The following is a 21,205-nucleotide window of genomic DNA, read 5'->3' as shown; positions in this document are numbered from 1 at the left end:
AGGAGATGGTATTATTCTCCACATGTATCCCTCACCAATGGCAAATTAGCTTTTCTAAACATGCCTAAGAAAAAACTAGATATAAATTTATATGAGTCAAGAATTGCTTTAGCATAAGGCTTAGAACCCTTTTCTTTGTCAATAAAAGAATGTAAATTTTTCGCAAGTATGTAAACGAGGAAATAGTATTATTCTCCACATGTATCTCATACCAATGGCAAATTAAGGGCCCATTTGATAATGTTATTTTAGTAACATTGTTTGTATTTTTTGAAAATACGTGCGAGTGAAAAAGTGTATGAAAATACGTGTAAAGTTATTTAAAAATTAAAAACTGTTACTTGAAATGTCATACCAAACGGCCCCTCACTTTTCTAAACACGTCTTAAGAAAAAATTAAACATAAGTTTACAAGAGCCAAAAATTGCTTTAGCATAGGGCACAGAGCCCTTTTCTTTGTCAAGAAAAGAATATAAATTTTTTCCAATTATGTAAACTAGGAGATAGTATTATTTTCCGCATGTACCCCACACCAATGGCAAATTAGATTTTCTAAACACACCTTAATAAAAAATTAGACATAAATTTACATGAGTTAAGAATTGCTTTAGTACAAGGCATATAACCCTTTTCTTTGTCAAGAAAAGAATGTAAATTTTCCAAAGTACGTAAAGCAGCATTGCACAAATAATGAATCACACACTCTCTCACCCTTCCTCACGTCCTCGCTACACTTCCACATAATTCTTCATTTTCCATGGCCGAACGTAATTCAGACTCGCAGGTGAACCTCCACGGAGACCTTTATGTGAAAATCATCAAGGGCTGGTCCATGCACTCGACCTTCAATATACCCCCAGCCCCTATCGTCACAGTCCGTCTCCGCAAACTCAACCTGGCTTGCATGCGCGTCGTGTTTTGCAGCGAAACTGATATGCATCCATCTCCATTATGGGTCCAGCCCTTCCAGATTCCACTGGCTCACCAGCTCCCCAACTCGGACTCGATCCACTTCGACCTCGAGTACAACAATATCAAGGTCGGAACCGCCTCCGTCCCGATCCAACGAATCCTAACCGGCGAAACGATCCTCGAATGGTTCCCGATATTGGACAATGGTTATGAGCCAGGAAGTCAAAGTGGTGTCGCCATTCTCATCGAAATGACGTTCAACAATTGCGAGTACAGTCCGTTGTACCGGTACGGCATTGCGTCCGACCCAGAAAATTTCGGGCTTCAAAATACTTACTTTCCGGTTCTGAAAAGCGGATCGGTGACGCTGTATCAGGACGCGCACGTTCCAGACGGGATGCTGCCAGAGAAGATAGAGTTAGATGGAGGGAAGGTGTTTGAGCAGAAGAAGTGTTGGATGGATATATGCCATGCGATATTGGAGGCAAAGCAAATGGTGTACATAGTAGGTTGGTCCATTTATCACAAGGTGAAGCTGGTAAGAGAGCAGACGAGGAGGCCGTTGCCTAATGGTGTTGCCGATTACAACTTGGGGGATTTGCTCAAGTATAAGGCCGAGCATGGCTTGCCAGTTTTGGTCATTGTTTGGAATAATCTGGTACGTATATATGCATGTATAGAAAATTGTTTGGTAGTTTTTCACTCTCGCATAAGTAATTTTAAAGTTTTTTTTAGATATTAAGATGTAAATTGAAAACTGAGAACACAATAATAAGATAATTTTTTACGAAAATTTTGTTGGAAAAAGAGGTTTGTAAGTCTGACAAGTGCACGGAACCCACATACAAAACGCTAGACGTGCAAATGCTGGATGCTTGCTGCTATCCTAACATTCACTAAGTATTTTTGGAGTTAGGAGAACGGTGTTTCCTCTTCTCACATTTATGATAGGGTTCACTCCTTTAAATTTATTCTTACAAATGCTTATGTGGTAACATTAGAATAACTGAATAAAAAGTTAAGGCTTTCATTTTTATATAAATGTTCAAGTATCGGTTCTTGCATGAATTTATACTAATATCTTTGTGTAATAATTTCTTTTATATGCAGTAAATGTAAGAATTTTTGTTGTTGTTCTTTGTGGGTTTTTTTTTTTTTTTTCCTCTTTCTATTTGTTTTTTCTGAGATGATTGCGGAAAAATAAAATTTGTTTTACTTGTTTTATAATTGAATTAAAATTCTTATTATTAAATTTTATACATGACAAGTTTTACTAGATGTTTGGTTTTGGTGTTGTTTTTTTTTTTTTTTTTCCCTTAATGTTTGAGTTTAAGGTATTATTGATCGAAATAAAATTTTAGGGTTTAAATCTTTTTTGTTACATTATTTTAAAACTCTGTTTTAATGTAATTACAATTTATTAAAGTTATGAGGTTAATTTACCAATTTGGTCATAAACTGGAAATTATATTAATTAAATCGCTTAATAATTAATTGTGTCTATTTAGTCTTTCTTTTTATGCATTTCAAGTAGAGGTTAAAATATCTTGAATATCACTGTTGGAAATATGGGGTATATATCCTTTCACTTAAAGGTCATTGGATGTGTTGATTTAATTATTCAACTTTTAAATAATTTAATTTCATATTTTGGTCTTGTCCCCACTTAAATTTTAACAAAATCAATTCTCAAGGAAAATATAGCAAACTTTAAAAAGGTAATTATTGAAAGTGAAAAATTTTCAAATTTAAATCAATTAAGATGAATTTCATAAAAAAATAAATAAAAATCAATCGAGGCGAATTGGTGAGAAGATCAACCATATAAGAGAGCGAACCAAAAAGCTCAATTTTGCGGAATAGATCCATCTTCAAGCATTTAGGCTACAACCAAGTTTTTAGCCGAACTTTGTGGTGAGATTAATTGTATATGTATTTGATATTCATATAGGTACTTCTTTTTAAATGCAGATCGGTTTTTTGTGGATTATATATAACTTTCCATTTGAAGATTTTAGTAATGTCTACATTACGATTATTTTTTATTACTTTTAATAGGTTAATTTGGTGTACTTCAAAAAAATCATGTTTTAACTTATGAAGCTTTTCTCTCTCCAAAAAAAAAAACTTATGAAGCTTTTCATGCAGTCTGGTAAGATCACCACTCACGCTGAAGAAACTCGCAAGTTTTTTGAGAACTCTTCCGTTTCTTGTGTCCTGGCACCTCGCCCCGTCATTAATGAGTTAAAAAATTCTCATTATCCATTGACGGAAATAGAAATTGTGGATTCTGCCATCCAATATACGGTAATAAGTTTATTATATATATATATATATATAATCTCCCCTATCTAACTATTATCATCTTCTCTTAAAAAAAAAAAACTATTATCATCTGTAATGTTAAATTTAAATCTCTACTGTGCTATTATTCCTTTAAGCACTATAATAATGTATTTAATGTTTTGAATCCCGATCAAGTATCGACAAATAATTGAAAATTAAAACAAATAAATAATTTCATAATTTATATATTATACATTCATATATCAAACTCATTAGTCTTCATTAAAATAAAATAATGAATAAATAAACTCACTAGTCAAAGTACATAAAGGATCAGATTGTTGAAAACTATTTTTATGGTTAAACTTTTTTTTTTTTTTTTGGTTGAGAAACCATGGTTAAACAATTTGGTGCTCCATATGTAATCCTTTCCGTATTTTGTAATGTTTTTTGTTCTTAAAAAACTGATTATTATGCTAAAGATTATTGACCTATTTAATTGAACTTAAGATCTGCATAAAAAAAAAAAATAAGAGTCTTATATCTTAACTAACTTCTCTTAGTATTTTCAAAAAAGACATTGATTACTGCACACGCTTGGTGCGATGGTCACTCCACAAATATAAATAAGTATTTATGGGTTGTGGAGGGTAAGGGTTGGGGTTCAAGTTTCTAAAAGGGAGCTTCATACATATATACATTTAGATTGGGCTAAACCCCAACTATAAATTTGTATATTAAAAAAAAAAAAAAAAAGAGTTGCGAAAAAAAAAAAATGAACTCCACAAATATAAATAAGTATTTATGGGTTGTGGAGGGTAAGGGTTGGGGTTTAAGTTTCTAGAAGGAAGTTTCATCTACATATACATTTAGATTGGGCTAAACCCCAACTATAAATTTGTATATTTAAAAAAAAAAAAAGTTGCGAAAAAAAAAAAAGAACTTGGGGGAGGGAAAACATGTTAATGCATGTGTACAAGGACAAAATAAGACATCGGCTTTGTCATTTATCTTACATATAGTATGTTGCAAATTAGAAGGAAATTTATATTGTTTCATAGTTGAGCAAATTGTTGACAATTATCTAGTGGTTGTGGTGAATTAGGTCAATGCATTTCTTTATTCCCATCATCAAAAATTTGTGATTGTGGATACACAAGTTTATGAAAATAGCAGAAAGATAACCGCTTTTGTTGGAGGTTTAGACCTTTGCGATCGCCGTTATGATACTCCTGAGCATAGACTATTTCGTGATCGTGACACTGTATTTAAAGATGATTATCTTAATCCAACACTTCCTGTGAGTATTTTAATCCACCATTTAAATTTTTTAAATGAAGTGATGTTGTATATTGTCAAATACTAAAACTAAAATATTAATTATGAAATGAAAATTGAGAAGAATTTGCACTTGTCAGTACCATTGAGGAGTTATAAAAAAAATGGCAGTTTATAGTAATTATTTTATATGTAACCACAGATTGGATGATCTCTCTCTCTCTTTTATCAAATAATAGGAAGGAGTGAAAGGTCCAAGGCAACCATGGCATGACTTACATTGCAAGATAGAAGGGCCTGCTGCTTATTTCATGCTCATTCATTTTGAGCAGCTTTGGAACAATTTCGCACGATGGTCAGATTTCGGGCAGGGCTACAGAATGGCACTAATTCATGCTACGATGAGATTTTTAGACGTGCCCTTACTCAATCATTCCCAATCAATTCCAAATGACGACCCTACATTTTGGATTTACAAGGAAGATGATCCTGAAAATTGGCATATTCAGGTTATAAACTAGTCCGCTCTTCCCTAAGTAGTGCTTATATAATTTAGGAAAGATTTTGCTGCGTACTAGTCTAGTATGTAGCAAAACCTTTTCTTGTAATTTATTAGGGTAAATTACATTAATTTTCCTTAAAATTTGAGGAAATGTCAAAAACCTTTCTCCTTTTTTTAAAAATGATGCATAACTCTTAGAAGTTATTATTTTTATTTTAAAATTGTTCTGTATCATATAACCAATATGCATGGTTAAGTAAGCATTATTTTGAGCTTGTTCTAGATGAGCTATAGGAGTTATTTGTTATATAAATAAAAATCTCAACGGATGGGGTTTCTTTATAACAATAGGAGGGTTTATTAAATTTCCTCGAACCTTGAAGGAGGTTATTGTAATTCACACTCTATTATATTTAGTTCTACTTCTTTTTTGTCTTATGTCTTAGTTGTTTATTCTGAAATTGGCAGGTTTTCCGCTCAATCGATTCAGGGTGTTTGAAAACATATCCTACAAGAGCTCAGGTTTACTACATTTTAAGTGAAAATGGATAGCTCCACTAATGATTATATCAATAAAATTAGGATCACTATAAAAAATTAAAAATTCACTACAATTGCATAATATTCTAATTTGCCTTACATCTCATACTTAGTTTTGCCACAATCTGTAAATTTTTTTTTTTTTTTAATGACTTATGTGTGAGGTGGTGTGCAAAATTGGCCAAGTGTTGAGAAATATTTGTTGTGACCGTACTTGATTTATATATAGATTATAGACTATAATACATTAATAATTACTTCTTCTAGTGTGAAAATAATTAAATTAGGGGCGCGCTTCGTTGAATTTCAGATTTCTTATATTAATTCTAATAATTGAGAAGTTCTCTGCCTTTCACTTCTGTTGCAGAATTTGATTATAGAGAAGAGCATTCAATCAGCATACATCCAAGCGATTAGATCTGCCCAACATTTTATATACATCGAGAATCAATTTTTTATTGGATCGTCATATGCATGGCCATCCCACAGAGACGCAGGTCATATATAGGCCCAATCTCTACAATTAGTACTTTGAATTTTACATTGTCATTCTCTCACAATGTTCAAACTCAACATTCTGATGGCTTCTTTTGTTTCTTGTTCGTCAAATTCTTCCTCCAATGAGTCTTTTGGGTTTTGAATTTTGATCAGGCGCCAATAATTTAATTCCAATGGAGTTGGCATTAAGAGATGCTAGTAAGATTAGAGCGAATGAGAGATTTGCAGTATACATTGTCATACCAATGCAACCCGAGGGTCACCATTTCACGACTGAAATTCTCTTTTGGCAGGTAATGTATACAATTCTTCAACCAATTAATTACAATGAGATTTCATCTAAAAATAATAATAAAAATAATTATAAGGAGATTACTGACAACACAAAAAAAATTGTTGTGCAGGTTTTCCGCTCAAGTTAAAGGCATTAAAAAGGTTAAAGAGAAACTTAGATACAATTCTTTAGATACAATTCATTAAGTTTTCTAATTAAAGTCACATACATAAATTATATTGACCAGTAAGGCACCACTACTATCTTTTTAAAGACAAGTAAATTCAATTTAGCATAATGTATTGCATATAAGGAAAAAGTGATTCTAGGGACAGAATACATTTTAGTAGTGCTACATAGATATTACAAACTAATGTGTCACTCATTGCTAAAAATGAACTCAAAAAGTCATTTCTTATGTTGTTGAAGTACAACAATTACATTAATTATCACATCAGTCCATAAATATTTTGTAGTAATTTTATCATTTTCCATAAGAATGTTTTGCCCAAAAGTTGGTAATTACCATTATAGTGGGTTTCAGCTAACTTAATTAGTAAAATTACATGTTCAAATAAGGGACTTGAACTCAAATCACACCTACACAAAAAAAAAAAAAAAAAAAAAAAAAAAAAAAAAAAAAAAAAAAAAAACAGTTTATATCTTAGCATGATGATAAAGAGTAATTATCACGGAGCATACATCATATGTTCAAATCTTATCGCATCTAGTAAAAAAAAAGTTGATAATTAAAGGAGACGTGAATGTTTAGAATGATCTTTATGATTTTTTTTTATTGTGCTTTGGTATTAGTAGTAATATATATATATATATATAGACACACATGCACATATATTTCCCTCACACAGTCACACTCATCCAAATTGTCAAATTAAATAAGAATGGTGATAAAACCTTTTTTGGGAAAATCACAGTTGAGTAGGTTTCAAATTAAATTAATATGGTTTAATAAGTTGCAGATGAATTCATAAAGTTTATAGGAGGTTTTAAATTAATTCGTATGGTTTTATAAGTTATAAATTAAACTATGAATTTTCAAATCTGCTTCAATTCAAACCTTGAGTCCAATGGTTAGTGACAAAGAACAAAAGAAGAGAGAGAGTTTGAATTGAGGCGGATTTAAATGTTCAAGATTTTATGTGTAACTTATGAAACTATAGGGTAAATTTGAAATCCCATAAATTATAGAGTTTTGATTTTCAACTTATAGAACTATAAGGGTTCATTTGAAAATCCTTCTAAAATGGTAGAGTTTAAATTGTAATTTTTTATTATTCTATTCCCACGGGAAAATTTGACTGAATTTAATCAATATCATCAAATGTCATATTATTATTGTAATCTTGGTATTTTCCTTTTCTCAGGGCCAAACAATGCAAATGATGTATGACATCATAGCACAAGAGTTAAATTCCATGCATATTGAAAATTCACATCCTGAAGACTACCTTAACTTCTACTGTCTTGGTAATCGGGAAGGACTGCCCAAAGAAGTGTCAGTTCCACCTGATCAATCTTCCCAAAATGGATCGGTACCATACTCTTTGTAATTTATTTCCCATTGTTTTCATTAAAACCATCCATTTTTAACTTGAAAATAATTGGGATCTCAAATTTCTTCGGGTGCAAGTAGGAAGACTATCCCAAGGGACGGATCTATGAGATGATTCTCTCACACCCTATGAAATTTACATATTAATTTATAGATTCCACTTGTTACAATGGCTTCAAAAAACTGCTTCATAATCATACGATAATTTTCCTAGTAGAGTTAACTTAGCCAAAGCTTGTGTGTGAATGTTTTAATATATTGATTGGTAGGATGTGTGAGTGTGTGTATGACTCTAAATTTGACGTAGCAAAATTAAATAGTGTCATTTACAAGTTACACGTGTGTATATATATATATATATATCCTATACAGCTATACTTGATCAAGCATATACATAAAATTGTATATTTTACTTTTATTCTTGTAGATGATGAGTGTTAGCTCATTTTGTTAAAAAAAAAATATTTTTATGACCAACTTTCAGGCTTCCAACTCAGAACAACCGATTCAAAAGTTCATGGTTTATGTACATTCCAAGGGAATGATTGTAGATGACGAGTACGTGATATTAGGTTCTGCCAATATTAATGAACGATCTATGGCTGGTTCAAGAGACACCGAGATAGCTATGGGTGCATATCAACCCCACCACACCTGGGATAAGAAGAAGAGCCATCCATATGGTCAGGTTTGTATACATTCATTCAGATAGACCTCGTATGTATTTTATTATGTAATTTATGTTTCATGATTGCAAATTTTGATGGATGTTGTAGAGGAGGGCTGAGCCAATTGCGCGTGCTATGCTTGAATAGTGTGTATTTGTGTATTGATTTAGAGTTGATCGAAGGTGTTGCACAAGCATAAAATGATACGCCATGTGGACCTGACGTCGCTGAGATGCATTGAGATATATTTGACTGGATAACTAACCCTACTCTTTTCGGGGTGCCCCAAGTCATGAGATTAAGACGAAAACTTGGATTATATATATCTAGGTTTAAGACTCTAGCAAAGGCTAGCATGCTAGCTTGACCATGGACAGGGATTAAAGCGCCTACTTCTTATAATTATACATAACGTGTTGAGGGAATTACTTAAGGGTGGTGGCTTTGAGGAATTATGGAAACAGAAAAAGGTTTTACTAATTGATGAAGCTGAGAAATTTACCAGTGAGTCACACAATGCCTTCACGCTCGTATGTTAACCTACACAAGACAAAGGAGAAAACCTATCAAAGGGTACCGGTGTGGTGCCGGCCAAATACCCTCCGAAGGTCAAGTCAGAAAGTATTTTCACAACTCTAGAGTGCTAGAGAGGGTAAATAATGCGTACCTTTCTTGGTGAGAGTATTGAGATTTTTATAGTAGTCGAAAGTTTTTCCTCTTAGACTTGGCATCCAAGTCTTTTCCTTGTAGAACTCCTCTTTTTTAGAGTCCGAAACGTGGTTGACAGATATTCTCCTTATAAGGAAGATCTTCACCAATACATGAAATTTCTAGAGCCCAAGTAGCGCAAGGACTCTGTTTAAGGCCTTACGAGAATGGGCCAAAGTGTTTCCACTAAGGGGTCCAACAGGCCCATGGCCGATCAACCCATCTTTCTTCGGTCCGTCCGTATCAAGTCCGTCCAATTTAAGGCCCAGCGTATATAACGGGCTCGTCTATTCCTTAGTTCGCGGACTATGGTCAGCCCGTACATTCACAACAGGCATCCAAACGCGTATTTTCTCCCTTTCACTAATTAATGTATGTCTTTAGAGTATATATTAATAAATTATTTTAGAAAATTTTTTATAAAAAAAATAAAAAGGTGGAAGTATTTATTCATATAAGTGAGGTATCCCCACTTAGTAACATTTCCAAGTCATATAGGACTCGCAGTCCGACATATTATTTAGGGCATAGTCCTTGTCTCGTATCATTTTTGTTTGATCTTATTCGACTTGTTTTTATCATCTATGCCACCTTCATGGCATGCTCTAACCATTCATAATTCAACACATATTCCCTAAATTCAGAGGGGGTATTGGATTTTGTACCTAAGTATTGTTATTGAGCCAGGGCGGCGGGGCCTTTGAGACCAATTGAGAAATTTGTTTACTGTGGTAAAGATTGGTCAATTTCTTTAAGAAGAAAGTGTGGGAATCGTAGTATGCACCGTCACTAGCTAGCTGAGAAAATTCGTCATCCTTGACAAAAGGGATGGTCATTCAATATTTGGAAGCAAATGCTTATATTAGCATATGTAGGGAAAAATAAATTTAAAAAGAAGAAAAAAGACTTTGTTTAATTGAACATTCAGCATTGATATGGATAGCTTTTTTTTTTTTTTTTTTTAATTTATTGGAAGCTTTTTGATATTCAACCATTTAAAGTTTTAGAAGTGTTTTGGGGCAAAGAAGTTACTTGTTATGTAAGCTGATCACATTGATTAATACATTTGCAGATATATGGGTACAGAATGTCACTCTGGGCAGAACATTTGGGGACTTTACATGATTGCTTCAAGGAGCCTAAAGATTTGGATTGCGTAAAGAGTGTGAACAAGATTGCTGTAGATAACTGGAGCAAGTACAAGGCCGAGGATTTTACCCCATTGCAGGGGCACCTCCTTAAATTCCCTATTCAGGTAAATGCCAACGGGAAGATAGAAGTATTGCCTGGAAAAGTGCGTTATTTTTCAGATGATGATAAGGGCAACAATTATTTTAATTATTTTAAGGAGGTTATTTATGCTTTAACTACGTAGGTACAACAAGCATTTTCTTGTACATAATTGAATGTACACTTTTAGCAAATCATAATAACAATAATTTAATGGGCATTTGCTTGGACATAAGTACATAACTTACATAACAGTCAGTGACAACCGGAGCCTTGTTGGTTGAATTTAGGCTAAGCTCATAATTTCTTACCTGCAGTGTAAAAGATGCAATGCATTTTGTATTGAATTATGTGATGTGTATACCATTCAATTCATGCGTTTTTTTTTTTTTTTTTACTTCTCAAAAAAAAGTTGTAATTTTTTATAGAGATTCATATAAAGCAATTTATTTGAGATTTTGGTTTCCATTTTAAACTTTTGAGCATTCACGTCTGTGATACTAAAAGATTTAGTTTTTAGCAACTCAAAAAATTAGTTTATCTATTTTAACACTATATTTAACAATACACCCTACAATTCCCATCTCTTACTTTAACACATCATCCATTAAAATAATATAAACACCCATTAAAATAGCATAGAACACAGCCCCACAAAAATCCATAGCAACCATCGACTGTTATAACTAGCCACCACAACCCAAAGACCACCACCATAAAGCCTATTAAAATAACCATTGAAATAATAACCAACCACCACAACTGCATCACCACCACTAGCCGAAAAATAAACAAAATAAAATAAAGCCAAACAAAAACAAAGACCCCAACCACCATGACTTATGAAAACTATGCATATTGGAACCCATAAAAGCCACGCAATGAGGATTGGAACCACTGTGATCCATGACCCATTGATCCAAATCAAACTCATGAACCATTGCCATCGAACCCTACCATCAAAAACCAAATTGGATCATCGAAACCCCATTGAAAACTAGATTAGAACCACAATCCAGAGATAGAGAGAGAGAGAGAGAGAGGGAGAAAGAGAGAGAGAGAGAGAGAGAGATTTTTGAGAAGAGTGAATATTAAATTGAGAGAGAGAGAGAGAGAGAGAGAGAGAGTTAATAAAAAATTGATTTTTATTTTAACTTATTGCTACAGTAGTTGCTATAGATAGCTCGTAGCAATCTATGTAGCAAGTTAAATCTATATAGTACCCATTTGATTCAGCTTTTAAAGCCCAAAAGTTGGCTTTTCAAAAACGCTAGCTCAAATGTGCGTTTGGTGAGAATAAAACCCAACTTTTCAGAAAAAGTTGGCTTTTATATTTCTGAAGGATATGCGCGTTTTTGTTTTGGGTCAGTTGAGGTCCATAAATGAAAAGTTGGGTCTGGGAGTTTTTATTTATATCTGTTGGGAGAGTGAAGTTACGAAATTGCCCTTGACTAAAGGGCAAGGGGTCTTAACGGGTACTTTAGAGAATCACGCACGGTGCCCATTCCTCTCATCTCATCTCATCTCTCTGCTCTGATCTGCGCAGCTCCCTCACATTTGAAGTCTCTTCTCAGCTCAGCTCAGCTCTGCGTAAGTCTCTCTTTTCTTTTGTCTTGAAAATCTTCTTCCTCTTCTTCTTCTTTCTTCGTCTTCTTCAGCGAGCCTTCCTCTGCAAATTTTTTTTTTTTTTTTATAATTTTATTTGTCTAATCTGATCTGAGAAATATGTTTTAAAGGTAGAGTTTTGATCAACAAAACACCAAGCAAGGCCGATCTGCTACCAAAAACCGCCAGGTACCAACATTGATCTGAAATTATTTTTTTACCTATCTGCTACCAAAAAAACCGCCGATCTGCTACCAAAAAAATTTTCAGATCTTGCATGCTTTGTTCTTGCTAAAGATCTATTTGTTCTCTTGCTGGGTACTGAAAAAAAATTTGTGGGTAGATGCTTCATAATTTTTTTTTATTTTTTATTTTGTGGATGCTCTATAAGTCCTCTCCCCTGCAAACTCTCATCTCAACTCAACACTCCCTCCCTTTTCTTTATCTTTCATTTCTCTCTCTCAAAACTCTCTCTCACTGTGCGTGTTCATGTTTGTGTTTGTGTGTGTCACTGTGTTCGTGCTTGAAGATGGGTTTGTTTTTGTTTTGGGTTTTACAGATTTTTTTTTAAAAAAAATTTTTATTATTATTATTATCAATTTTTTTTTTTGTGGTTCTTGATGCCATCATTGATTCAATAATAGAATGTTAACTTTAATTACTCAGAATGAATGTTTGTTGAGTTATTACTCTGCATTAGTTTTTGGCGATGGGTTTGTTTTTGTTTTAGGTTTTACGATTTTTTTCTTTTCTTTCTTTTGTGGTTCATGATGCCATCATTGATTCATATTTGCTAAATGTTAGCTTAATTACTCATAATGAATGTTTGCTGAATGATCATTGCTGAATGATCATAACGATTATTGGGCTTGTTTGGTTGCTGCATGGTGAGGTGTTGTAGGGTGTGCGTGCTCTGCTGGTGTGGGGTGTGTCTGCTGCTGATGGGGCATGCGTGTGCAGCTGCACACGCATGCCCCATCAGCAGCAGATGCACCTCACATCAGCATCCAGGTACCAACACTGATCTGATTTTTTTTTTTTTTACCTATCAAAATTTTTTTTCAGATCTTGCATGCTTTGTTCTTGCTAAAGATCTATTTGTTCACTTGCCGGGTACTAAAAAAATTTTGTGGGTACATGCTTCGTAATTTTTTTTTTCTTTTGTGGATGCTCTATCTTAAGTTATGCGATATCTGATTTGGGTATTTTAGCATGATTTGGGTATTTTAGAAATATAAAGAATAAGAGAGAAAGAAGAATTTTCAGAAGAAATATAAATATTTTTCATGCTGGTTGTCGTGGTTCATTGAGTATGTGACATTCTGGAATATTGGACTTGTTTGGTTGCTGCATGCTGAGGTGCTGCAGGGTGTGCGTGCTCTGCTGATGTGGGGTGCATCTGCTGCACACCTCATCAGCACCCCACACAAGTTTTTGTGTTTTAATGTTGATTATTAGTTATTTAATTATCTGGGTTTTTAAGGTTGTGGTTGAAAGTCTTTTGCTTGATATGAATTTTCAAGTTTTAGTTATATTATGGGGTTATATTTATTTTTATGTTTTCTAGTACTGAGTGATAGCTTGAGTTTTTTGGGTTGGTTTTTGTGGTTTTTGTTGATTATTAGTTATGTGATTTTCTGGATTTTGAATGCTTTGGTGTAAGAATTTATTGCTTAGTTTAAGAATTGAGGTTTAAGCTATACAATGTTTTTTTTTTGGCACTGAATGGTAGATTTTTTTGCAAATTTTGTTGTTTATGTGATTTTTTTGGTCTTTAGTAATGAGGAGTGGAAGTGTTTTGCTTCATTTAGAATTGGAATTTAATGTAACGTTGAATCTAGTTGACTCGTAAATTGTTATTTTGGTATTTGTATGATTTGTTCTCAAGGTTAATAACCTTGGATGCTACAGTTGATTTGTTGGATTAAGATTATTTTTAAGATCAAGCACTCCTATTCGTCTCTAATAAACGCCAATCGAGATTCAATTTCTAAAAGAGAACATAATAGTGAAGCAGATAGTAGTTATGGGCAGAACTCAGGATCTTTAACAGACCCTGCGATGGTGGTTCTTCGTGATTCCATTGCTAATTCTATTTGGGAGGATAATAATTAGTAGTTGTCTTCTTTTTTTCTTTTTTCTTTTTTATAATATCATGTAGTACAATTTAAACTTGGGTTATTGGTATGTATTTTATCATCTTTTTTACATTTTTGTGTTGTACAATTTAAACTTGGGTTATTGATATGTATTTTATATCTTTTTACATTTTTATGTAGTACAATTTAAACTTGGATTATTGGTGTTATATATATATTATTGTTAACTGAGTGAAATTACAATTACATTTTGTAGGAATTACCCAAAGCTAAAAAAATTCGAGAGAAAGGTCTACAGAATCTAGAACGACTTGAAATAATGTTTAGGGATGTTGCAACAACTGGAGTAGCTGCATGGACCCCTTCTTCAAATACACTCCCTCCAATAATGTCAGAATAGGATGCTGGTGATTCAGATGGTAGCTCCGAATTTAAGGATAACCAATGTGACATGAGTTTAGACATTGATAGTTTGCTGCAAAGACATACTAGTCAATCACGTAGTTCAGGACAAAAGCGAACTAGTGAATCAATATCCTCACAGAAGAAAAAGAAGAAGATAGGAGGAGCTACAATGTTGGACAATCATATTAGTCAATTAATAATTGTATGTCAGCATAGGAATGAAAGTACTTCTCGAGAGTCACCAAGTTCAATTGATAATGTCATGGCGATTGTAAGAGCACTTCCTAGAGTGGATAACCAGTTTGTGATTCAAGCTTCCATTATCTTACTAAAAAAGTCACATAGGGAGATGTTCCTAACTTTCAAGGAGCCAGAGTCAAAGCTGGAGTGGCTACAAGAAATGATTTGTTTGAACCAAAAGAAGTGACCAACCTTATGTGGTACTCTGTATTAGCTTAGGACTAATATTAACTTTATGTTGTATTAGCATACGACTAATATTAGCTTTATGTTGTATTAACTTTAAACTAAGTTATGTGATATTTAGTATTATCTTTGGACTAATATATGTGTAATGTAAACACATTTGAAGCAACTGTTACAGTATTATGTACTTGATGTTGAATTGTTCGATGTAGAGTTTGTTGATTATATTAAGTATTTGCAATGGTTGATTATTTGTTACTTTGTTGTGTAGCCTAAACCAATATGGATGATTATAATGGTACTCATAAGAGTGACAATTTTATGGAACTATTAATGGATGGGGATTACAAAAATTACTGTGATTATCATGATGGTGGTGATTATAACAATGCTGACAATAATAATGATGGTGATAACAATGATGATGATGATGGTGAGAGTAGTGACAGTGATGATGACAGTGACAGTGACAGTGATTCTGATGATGATGATAGTAATAACAATTCTAATGAGGAGTTTTACTAGCTTGTGGCAGTTACCTGTGAAGCAGTTGTGACATATTTCAATAAATACATTAATAAGACTCCTTATTATGATTCTGTACAAACAGGGTGGGTTTGGGTGAGACGCTGCATGGAAGGTAATGAGATACTGTGTTACAACATGTTTAGAATGAAAAAGGAAGTGTTTAGTAATTTGTGTCAAGTTTTACAACGTAACTATGGACTTCAACATTCAAGGAATATAAGGTTAGAAGAGTCAGTGGCAATTTGTTTACTGATACTAGGTCATGGAACATGTAACCAAATGGTTCAAGAAATATTTCAGCATTCGAGTGAAACCATAAGTAGACATTTTGAGAAGATGACTACTCTGTTGGGTGCTCGCTTTGCAGCTGCATATGTAAAGCCTTCTAATCCAACTTTTAGTGAAGTTCCAACCAAAATACAAGACCATCCAATTTATTGGCCACATTTCAAAGTATGTGTACTATTGTATATTTGAATAAGTGTTATTGTCTTTAAGATAATACAATGCATGTGGAACTGAAAACTATTAATATTGCTCATTAGGATTGCATCGGTGCGATTGATGGCACACATGTGACAGCGGTTTTACCTACTGAGAAGTCCATTCCATACTATGGAAGAAAGGGATATCCAACCCAAAATGTGATGGCTGCATGTGACTTTGATATGTTATTCACATTTGTTTTACCTTGATGGGAAGGTGCAGCACACGACACTCACATTTTTCTTGATACTATTCGTAAAGAAAGTAACAACTTTCCGCACCCACCACCAGGTTTGTAATTGATTAATCAATTGTTCATTATAATGACATATTGTGTGAGTGTGTTAATACAATTGAATTTTTTTTTTCTAGGGAAATATTATGTAGTTGATTCTGGATACCCAATGGTGAAAGGCTATTTAGCACCATACAAGGGGATATCATACCATCTTCAAGACTTTCGAAGGAGAGGTGGAAGCCCTAGAACTAGACATGAAAAATTTAATCATGCTCACTCATCTCTTCGATGTGTGATTGAGCACACTTTTGATGTGTGGAAGAATAAATGGAGAATTATCAGAAACATGCCATCTTTTCCATTCCATATCCAACTACTTATTGTATCTGCTACTATGGCTCTTCATAATTTTGTTAGACTAAATAATAGGGATGATAGGGGCTTCATAAACGCCAATCGAGATTCAATTTCTAGAAGAGAACATAATAGTGAAGCAGGTAGTAGTTATGAGCAGAACTCAGGATCTTTAACAGACCCTGCGATGGTGGTTCTTCATGATTCCATTGCTAATTCCATTTGGGGGGATAATAATTAGAAGTTGTCTTTTTTATTTATTTATAATATCATGTAGTACAATTTAAACTTGGGTTATTGGTATGTATTTTATCATCTTTTTTACATTTTTGTGTTGTACAATTTTAAATTGGGTTATTGATATGTATTTTATATCTTTTTACATTTTTATGTAGTACAATTTAAATTTGGATTATTGGTGTATATTTTATCATCTTTTTACATTTTCATTTTGTGCTTCATGATGATGAAAATTATTTAGATTTAATTAATATTAATAAGAAGTCATTAATGGTAATAACAAATAATTATGACACTAAAAAAGAAAAATTGCCCAAACATTATTAAAATAATACCAATAATATATTTATTATTATTTAGTAAGTATATGACGTAGTTGATTTTTAATTAAGTATGAAATAAACTTACATTAAAATATATATATATATATATATGAAATAAACTCCCTTATAATACATTGTCTTTTTTGGTAATTTACCCTTCAAATAGCCACTTTTATAATTGCTAGCCAAACACTCAGTTTTTTCAAAAAGCACTCTTTAACAGCTTTACCAAACACTCAGCTTTTTGAAACTCAACTTTTTCATTATGGACTTTTTGAAAACTCCACTTTTTCATTATGCACTTTTACAAAAAGCTGAACCAAACTTACCCATAGTAAGTTACTGAAAAAAATTTAGATTTAGCAACCCGAATAAAGCATGGTTTTTTTTTTTAGAGCTAAAAAAAAACTTTTTTGTTAGAATAAAAGCTCTAATGTTAATGCTCTAAAGAATGATTTTTGATGTACCACAAATATTCAAATTTTTATGTCCCCAGCAACCTCTATGTAAAGATTCGGTTTATTCCATTTTATGAGAAATTATTTTTGAATAACGACAAAAAAAATTATCAAGATTGAGAGAGATTTCTCCTTTAAAAACATGATAAAAGACTCGAAAGGGAAGAGATGGAAATCCTTCCTCTTAGATTACAAACGCTTTTCCAACCGGAAATAACATGCGCAAGAGAAATACCAAATCCCAAAATACGAGAAACCTTACAAAAAGCATAGTAGTTTAAACTTTAAAATTCCCAAACTATCCGCAATATTAGAAGCAATAGACCAATGGAACACAACAGTAGCACACATTAGTGGCTCAGTAACATTAAGCGCATTTGCCCCTCAAGAATAATTGAAGAAAGACCCTATTTATTTAGCATTTTTAATAGCCATCAATGCTACTTGAGCTTCAAGCCTTCAACCCACAAGGGATCCCTCGCAGTCTAGCACGCTCCCATAGACTTTAGTCCAAAAAAAAGAGAGCTCTACCTTTTGATCCCAACACACAGAAGCTAAAGTGACCGAGGAGTATCTCACAACTGTGTCAAAGTTTATCTGAGCAAAACCTAGGGGAGGAGGAGGGGTCCATGGCTCCAAAAGTTTCCCTATACATGGATTTGCATCCTCCATCCTACTTGTTTGGGGGGTTAAGAAAAGTTAGTTCAAGAGATTACATGAGCCAATAATTGTTTCAACATAGGCTCATAAAATCTGATGTAGAAAAGACAGCATAGATCTTTTTGGAGTAGTAAAGGCACTGGAAGTCACAACACAAGATTAAGGGGGTGCTAGTAGAGGCCATCAGGGCGACGATGTCAAAATTATATGAAATTTGGCAAGTTGAAAGGAAACAGCATTCTGATCCAAACTCAATATATCTCGAGTGTTGCCTAAATTTAGACAAATTCATTTGTTAAGGCTCGAAAATAATGTTTTTGCTATTTATAGTAAATTTTTTTCCTTAATAACTTTTAGTTTAAAAGTCAAAATAAAATCTCATATGTTTTGGGACATCTCTTAGAGCATCCACAGCCGGATTCTAAATTCCATCTTATTTTACCATCTCAAAAAGTCACTTTTTCAATTATACAATACAATTTTACAATTCTCTAACATCCCAACTTTTATATCTCAATCCTACTCATTAAAATAATATTTTTACACAATAAAATAATATTTCTCACAATTACCATTATACATTACAACACATTATTTATACATTATTTATTCTTTCTCTCTCTTTCCTTCTGGTCAGGAACCACTGCACACCACCACCGCTGCCACCACCACCACCGGCAACCCAGAAACTACCGTCAACACCAAAAAAAAAAAACCCAGAGAAAATCACAACAACAAATCACCGTGAACAAACCCAGCCACCCCAGCAAATCACAACAACAATCCCAAAACAAAAATTTGAAGAAAAACCCACCATCAATAATCCATGCCGATCTTTAAAATGATCGGATTTGCCACTGCCGCCGAACCCCAACAAACCACCAGTCACCACCACCACGCCACATGCCCACCGGAAAAATCCATTAAACCATAAACCAACAAACCCATTAAATCAGAAAACCAACAAACCCCATCGGAATGGAACGGATCTCCACAGCACCCACGCGATCAAAACCCCATCGAAACGGAACCCACCTCGCCATCGGAACGGAACGGAACCCCATCGGAATGGAACGGATCTCCATCGGAATGGAACCCACCTCGCCAAACCAATCTCCATCGGAATGGAACGAAACCCCATCGGAACGAAACCCACCTCGCCAAACCGATCTCCATGCACGACTCGGTCACCATGTCAACACCACCAAATGCGAATCTCCACCACGCTAACCTCCGGCCATCAGCCGATCTCAGCCACGCCACCAGCTCGCCACCACGCCGATCTAGAAATTCGATCCGGCGTGAGCTCCGATCCGGCTTGGTGATTCGGCGAGAGAGAGAGGGGATGAGAAAGAGAGAAGGAACAGAGAGAAAAGAAAGAGATAAAATGAGGGAGGAGTGAGAAATTTGCCGGGTAAAATCAATTAAATTTTTTTTTTTTATACCACCTTGCTACAGTACCATCTTACATTTGAGATGGTACTGTAGCAAAATCTCAAATTTTTTTTTGCATATGGGATATAGCCTTCCCATTGCTGATGGGTTTTGGGGCTTAAATGTCAAATGTTCTTAACATTTGGCATTTACAAGCCCAAATGCGGATGCTCTAAAGAGACATTATTTTCATTTTCTGCAATTATCTAAATTTTGCTATTTTTGGGAAAAAGAAAATTACTATTTTGCCACCTAATTATATTATTAGCGCGGATTAGGGTTTTTAATCGTTTTACTAGCCACCCTAGGTTTGCTTTTACTATTTAAACATATTCTAACCTCCAAGGTAGTTCAATTTTCAAATTTATAAAAAATACAGACTTTGTCTATTTCTCTCTAGTGGATTCAAGAGACCCCTCGTGGATTCAAGGTTTTCATTTAGAAGCTAATATGTTTAGTTTCTTTTCCTTTCAAAAAGCAAAGTGTTTGTTTTTTTGTAACTTTTGTGACATCAGAATCCCTTTCTCCATTATTAAAAAGAATATAAGGGGACTAATCATATTGAAAGGAGAAAAGTAAACACAATTGCACGATTCCTTTCTTGAACTTCTAGCTAATGGTTCATTTGCTTTTTAACTCAAAATTCAACTTTTTTTCACTACCAACTTATTTATAATTTTTAAGCATATTTTAACTTTATTTGTACTTTTACTTAGCATAGTTTCTAAGTAAAATAAATAAATGAAAATAGGTTTATAAAAAAATTTAAAAAAAAAAAAAAAAAACTAAAAGAAGTTATATTTGAGTTTATACAAGCCAAATATTGCTTCAACACAAAGGCATACAATTCTTTGTGGAAAATAATAGGCTTATAAAGTCCCTTTCGTTATTAAAACTGAGTATAAATGGATGTGAATAACTGAGTATAAATGGATCATTTACATCGAAACAAAGGAAGCCGTCATGATTATATGATTCCTTTCTTTGAAGTTTTGGCTAAAAAAGAGTTAGATACAAAGATTTCCCAAGTTAAGAATTGCTTTAACATTAACATGGGCTCAAAATACCTTTCTTTATTAATAATAAAAAGAATATAAGTGGGTCATTCCCATCGAAGTGAAAAAAGCCACCTCGATTTTATGATTCCTCTCTTAAACTTCAGACTATTGCATGGTTCATCTGTTTTTGCTTAAAATCCTCTTTAATTTCAAAGTGAGCTTATTTTTGTGTGTGTGTTTGTGTTTTTATTTTTTTATATATTTTTTAAGTGTCACATCTTTTAAGCTTTTTCACTTTTTCTTAAAATAAGTTGGGGGGGGGGGGGGGGGGGTGGGGGGGGGAGAGATTCGAACTCAAGTTTTCTTTTATTGAGAGAATTGAATAATGCCACTGAGTTATAAGATTTTTTTTAATTACCTCACCTATTTTAAGTATAATTGTAATTTTACCCATTTTAGTTTTTAAACCAGATAAACCCATA

At 33.5% G+C, this 21,205-nt stretch overlaps 1 protein-coding gene and 1 long non-coding RNA gene across 2 annotated transcripts; both read left to right on the top strand.

Annotated features, from left to right (window-relative positions):
* The first annotated feature begins 688 nt into the window (after positions 1–688).
* Positions 689–10,731, top strand: LOC112011837 (phospholipase D delta). Its single transcript, XM_065775360.1, is given in 10 exon segments — positions 689–1,570; positions 3,061–3,226; positions 4,260–4,498; positions 4,716–4,985; positions 5,447–5,500; positions 5,886–6,015; positions 6,170–6,309; positions 7,676–7,843; positions 8,348–8,551; positions 10,312–10,731. Coding segments are annotated over 10 exon segments (2,487 nt in total). The 5' UTR covers positions 689–757; the 3' UTR covers positions 10,615–10,731.
* Positions 10,732–16,225: 5,494 nt separating this feature from the next.
* LOC136068339 (uncharacterized) lies at positions 16,226–17,025 on the top strand. Its single transcript, XR_010629702.1, has 2 exons — positions 16,226–16,309; positions 16,391–17,025. It is a non-coding gene; the product is annotated as an uncharacterized LOC136068339 (long non-coding RNA).
* Positions 17,026–21,205: the final 4,180 nt, after the last annotated feature.

Source organism: Quercus suber, unplaced genomic scaffold (genome assembly GCF_002906115.3).
Source record: "Quercus suber isolate HL8 unplaced genomic scaffold, Cork oak 2.0 scaffold_110, whole genome shotgun sequence".
Lineage (NCBI taxonomy): Eukaryota > Viridiplantae > Streptophyta > Magnoliopsida > Fagales > Fagaceae > Quercus > Quercus suber.
Note: the sequence above shows the minus strand (reverse complement) of the source record. Positions and strands in the feature narration are given on the sequence as shown.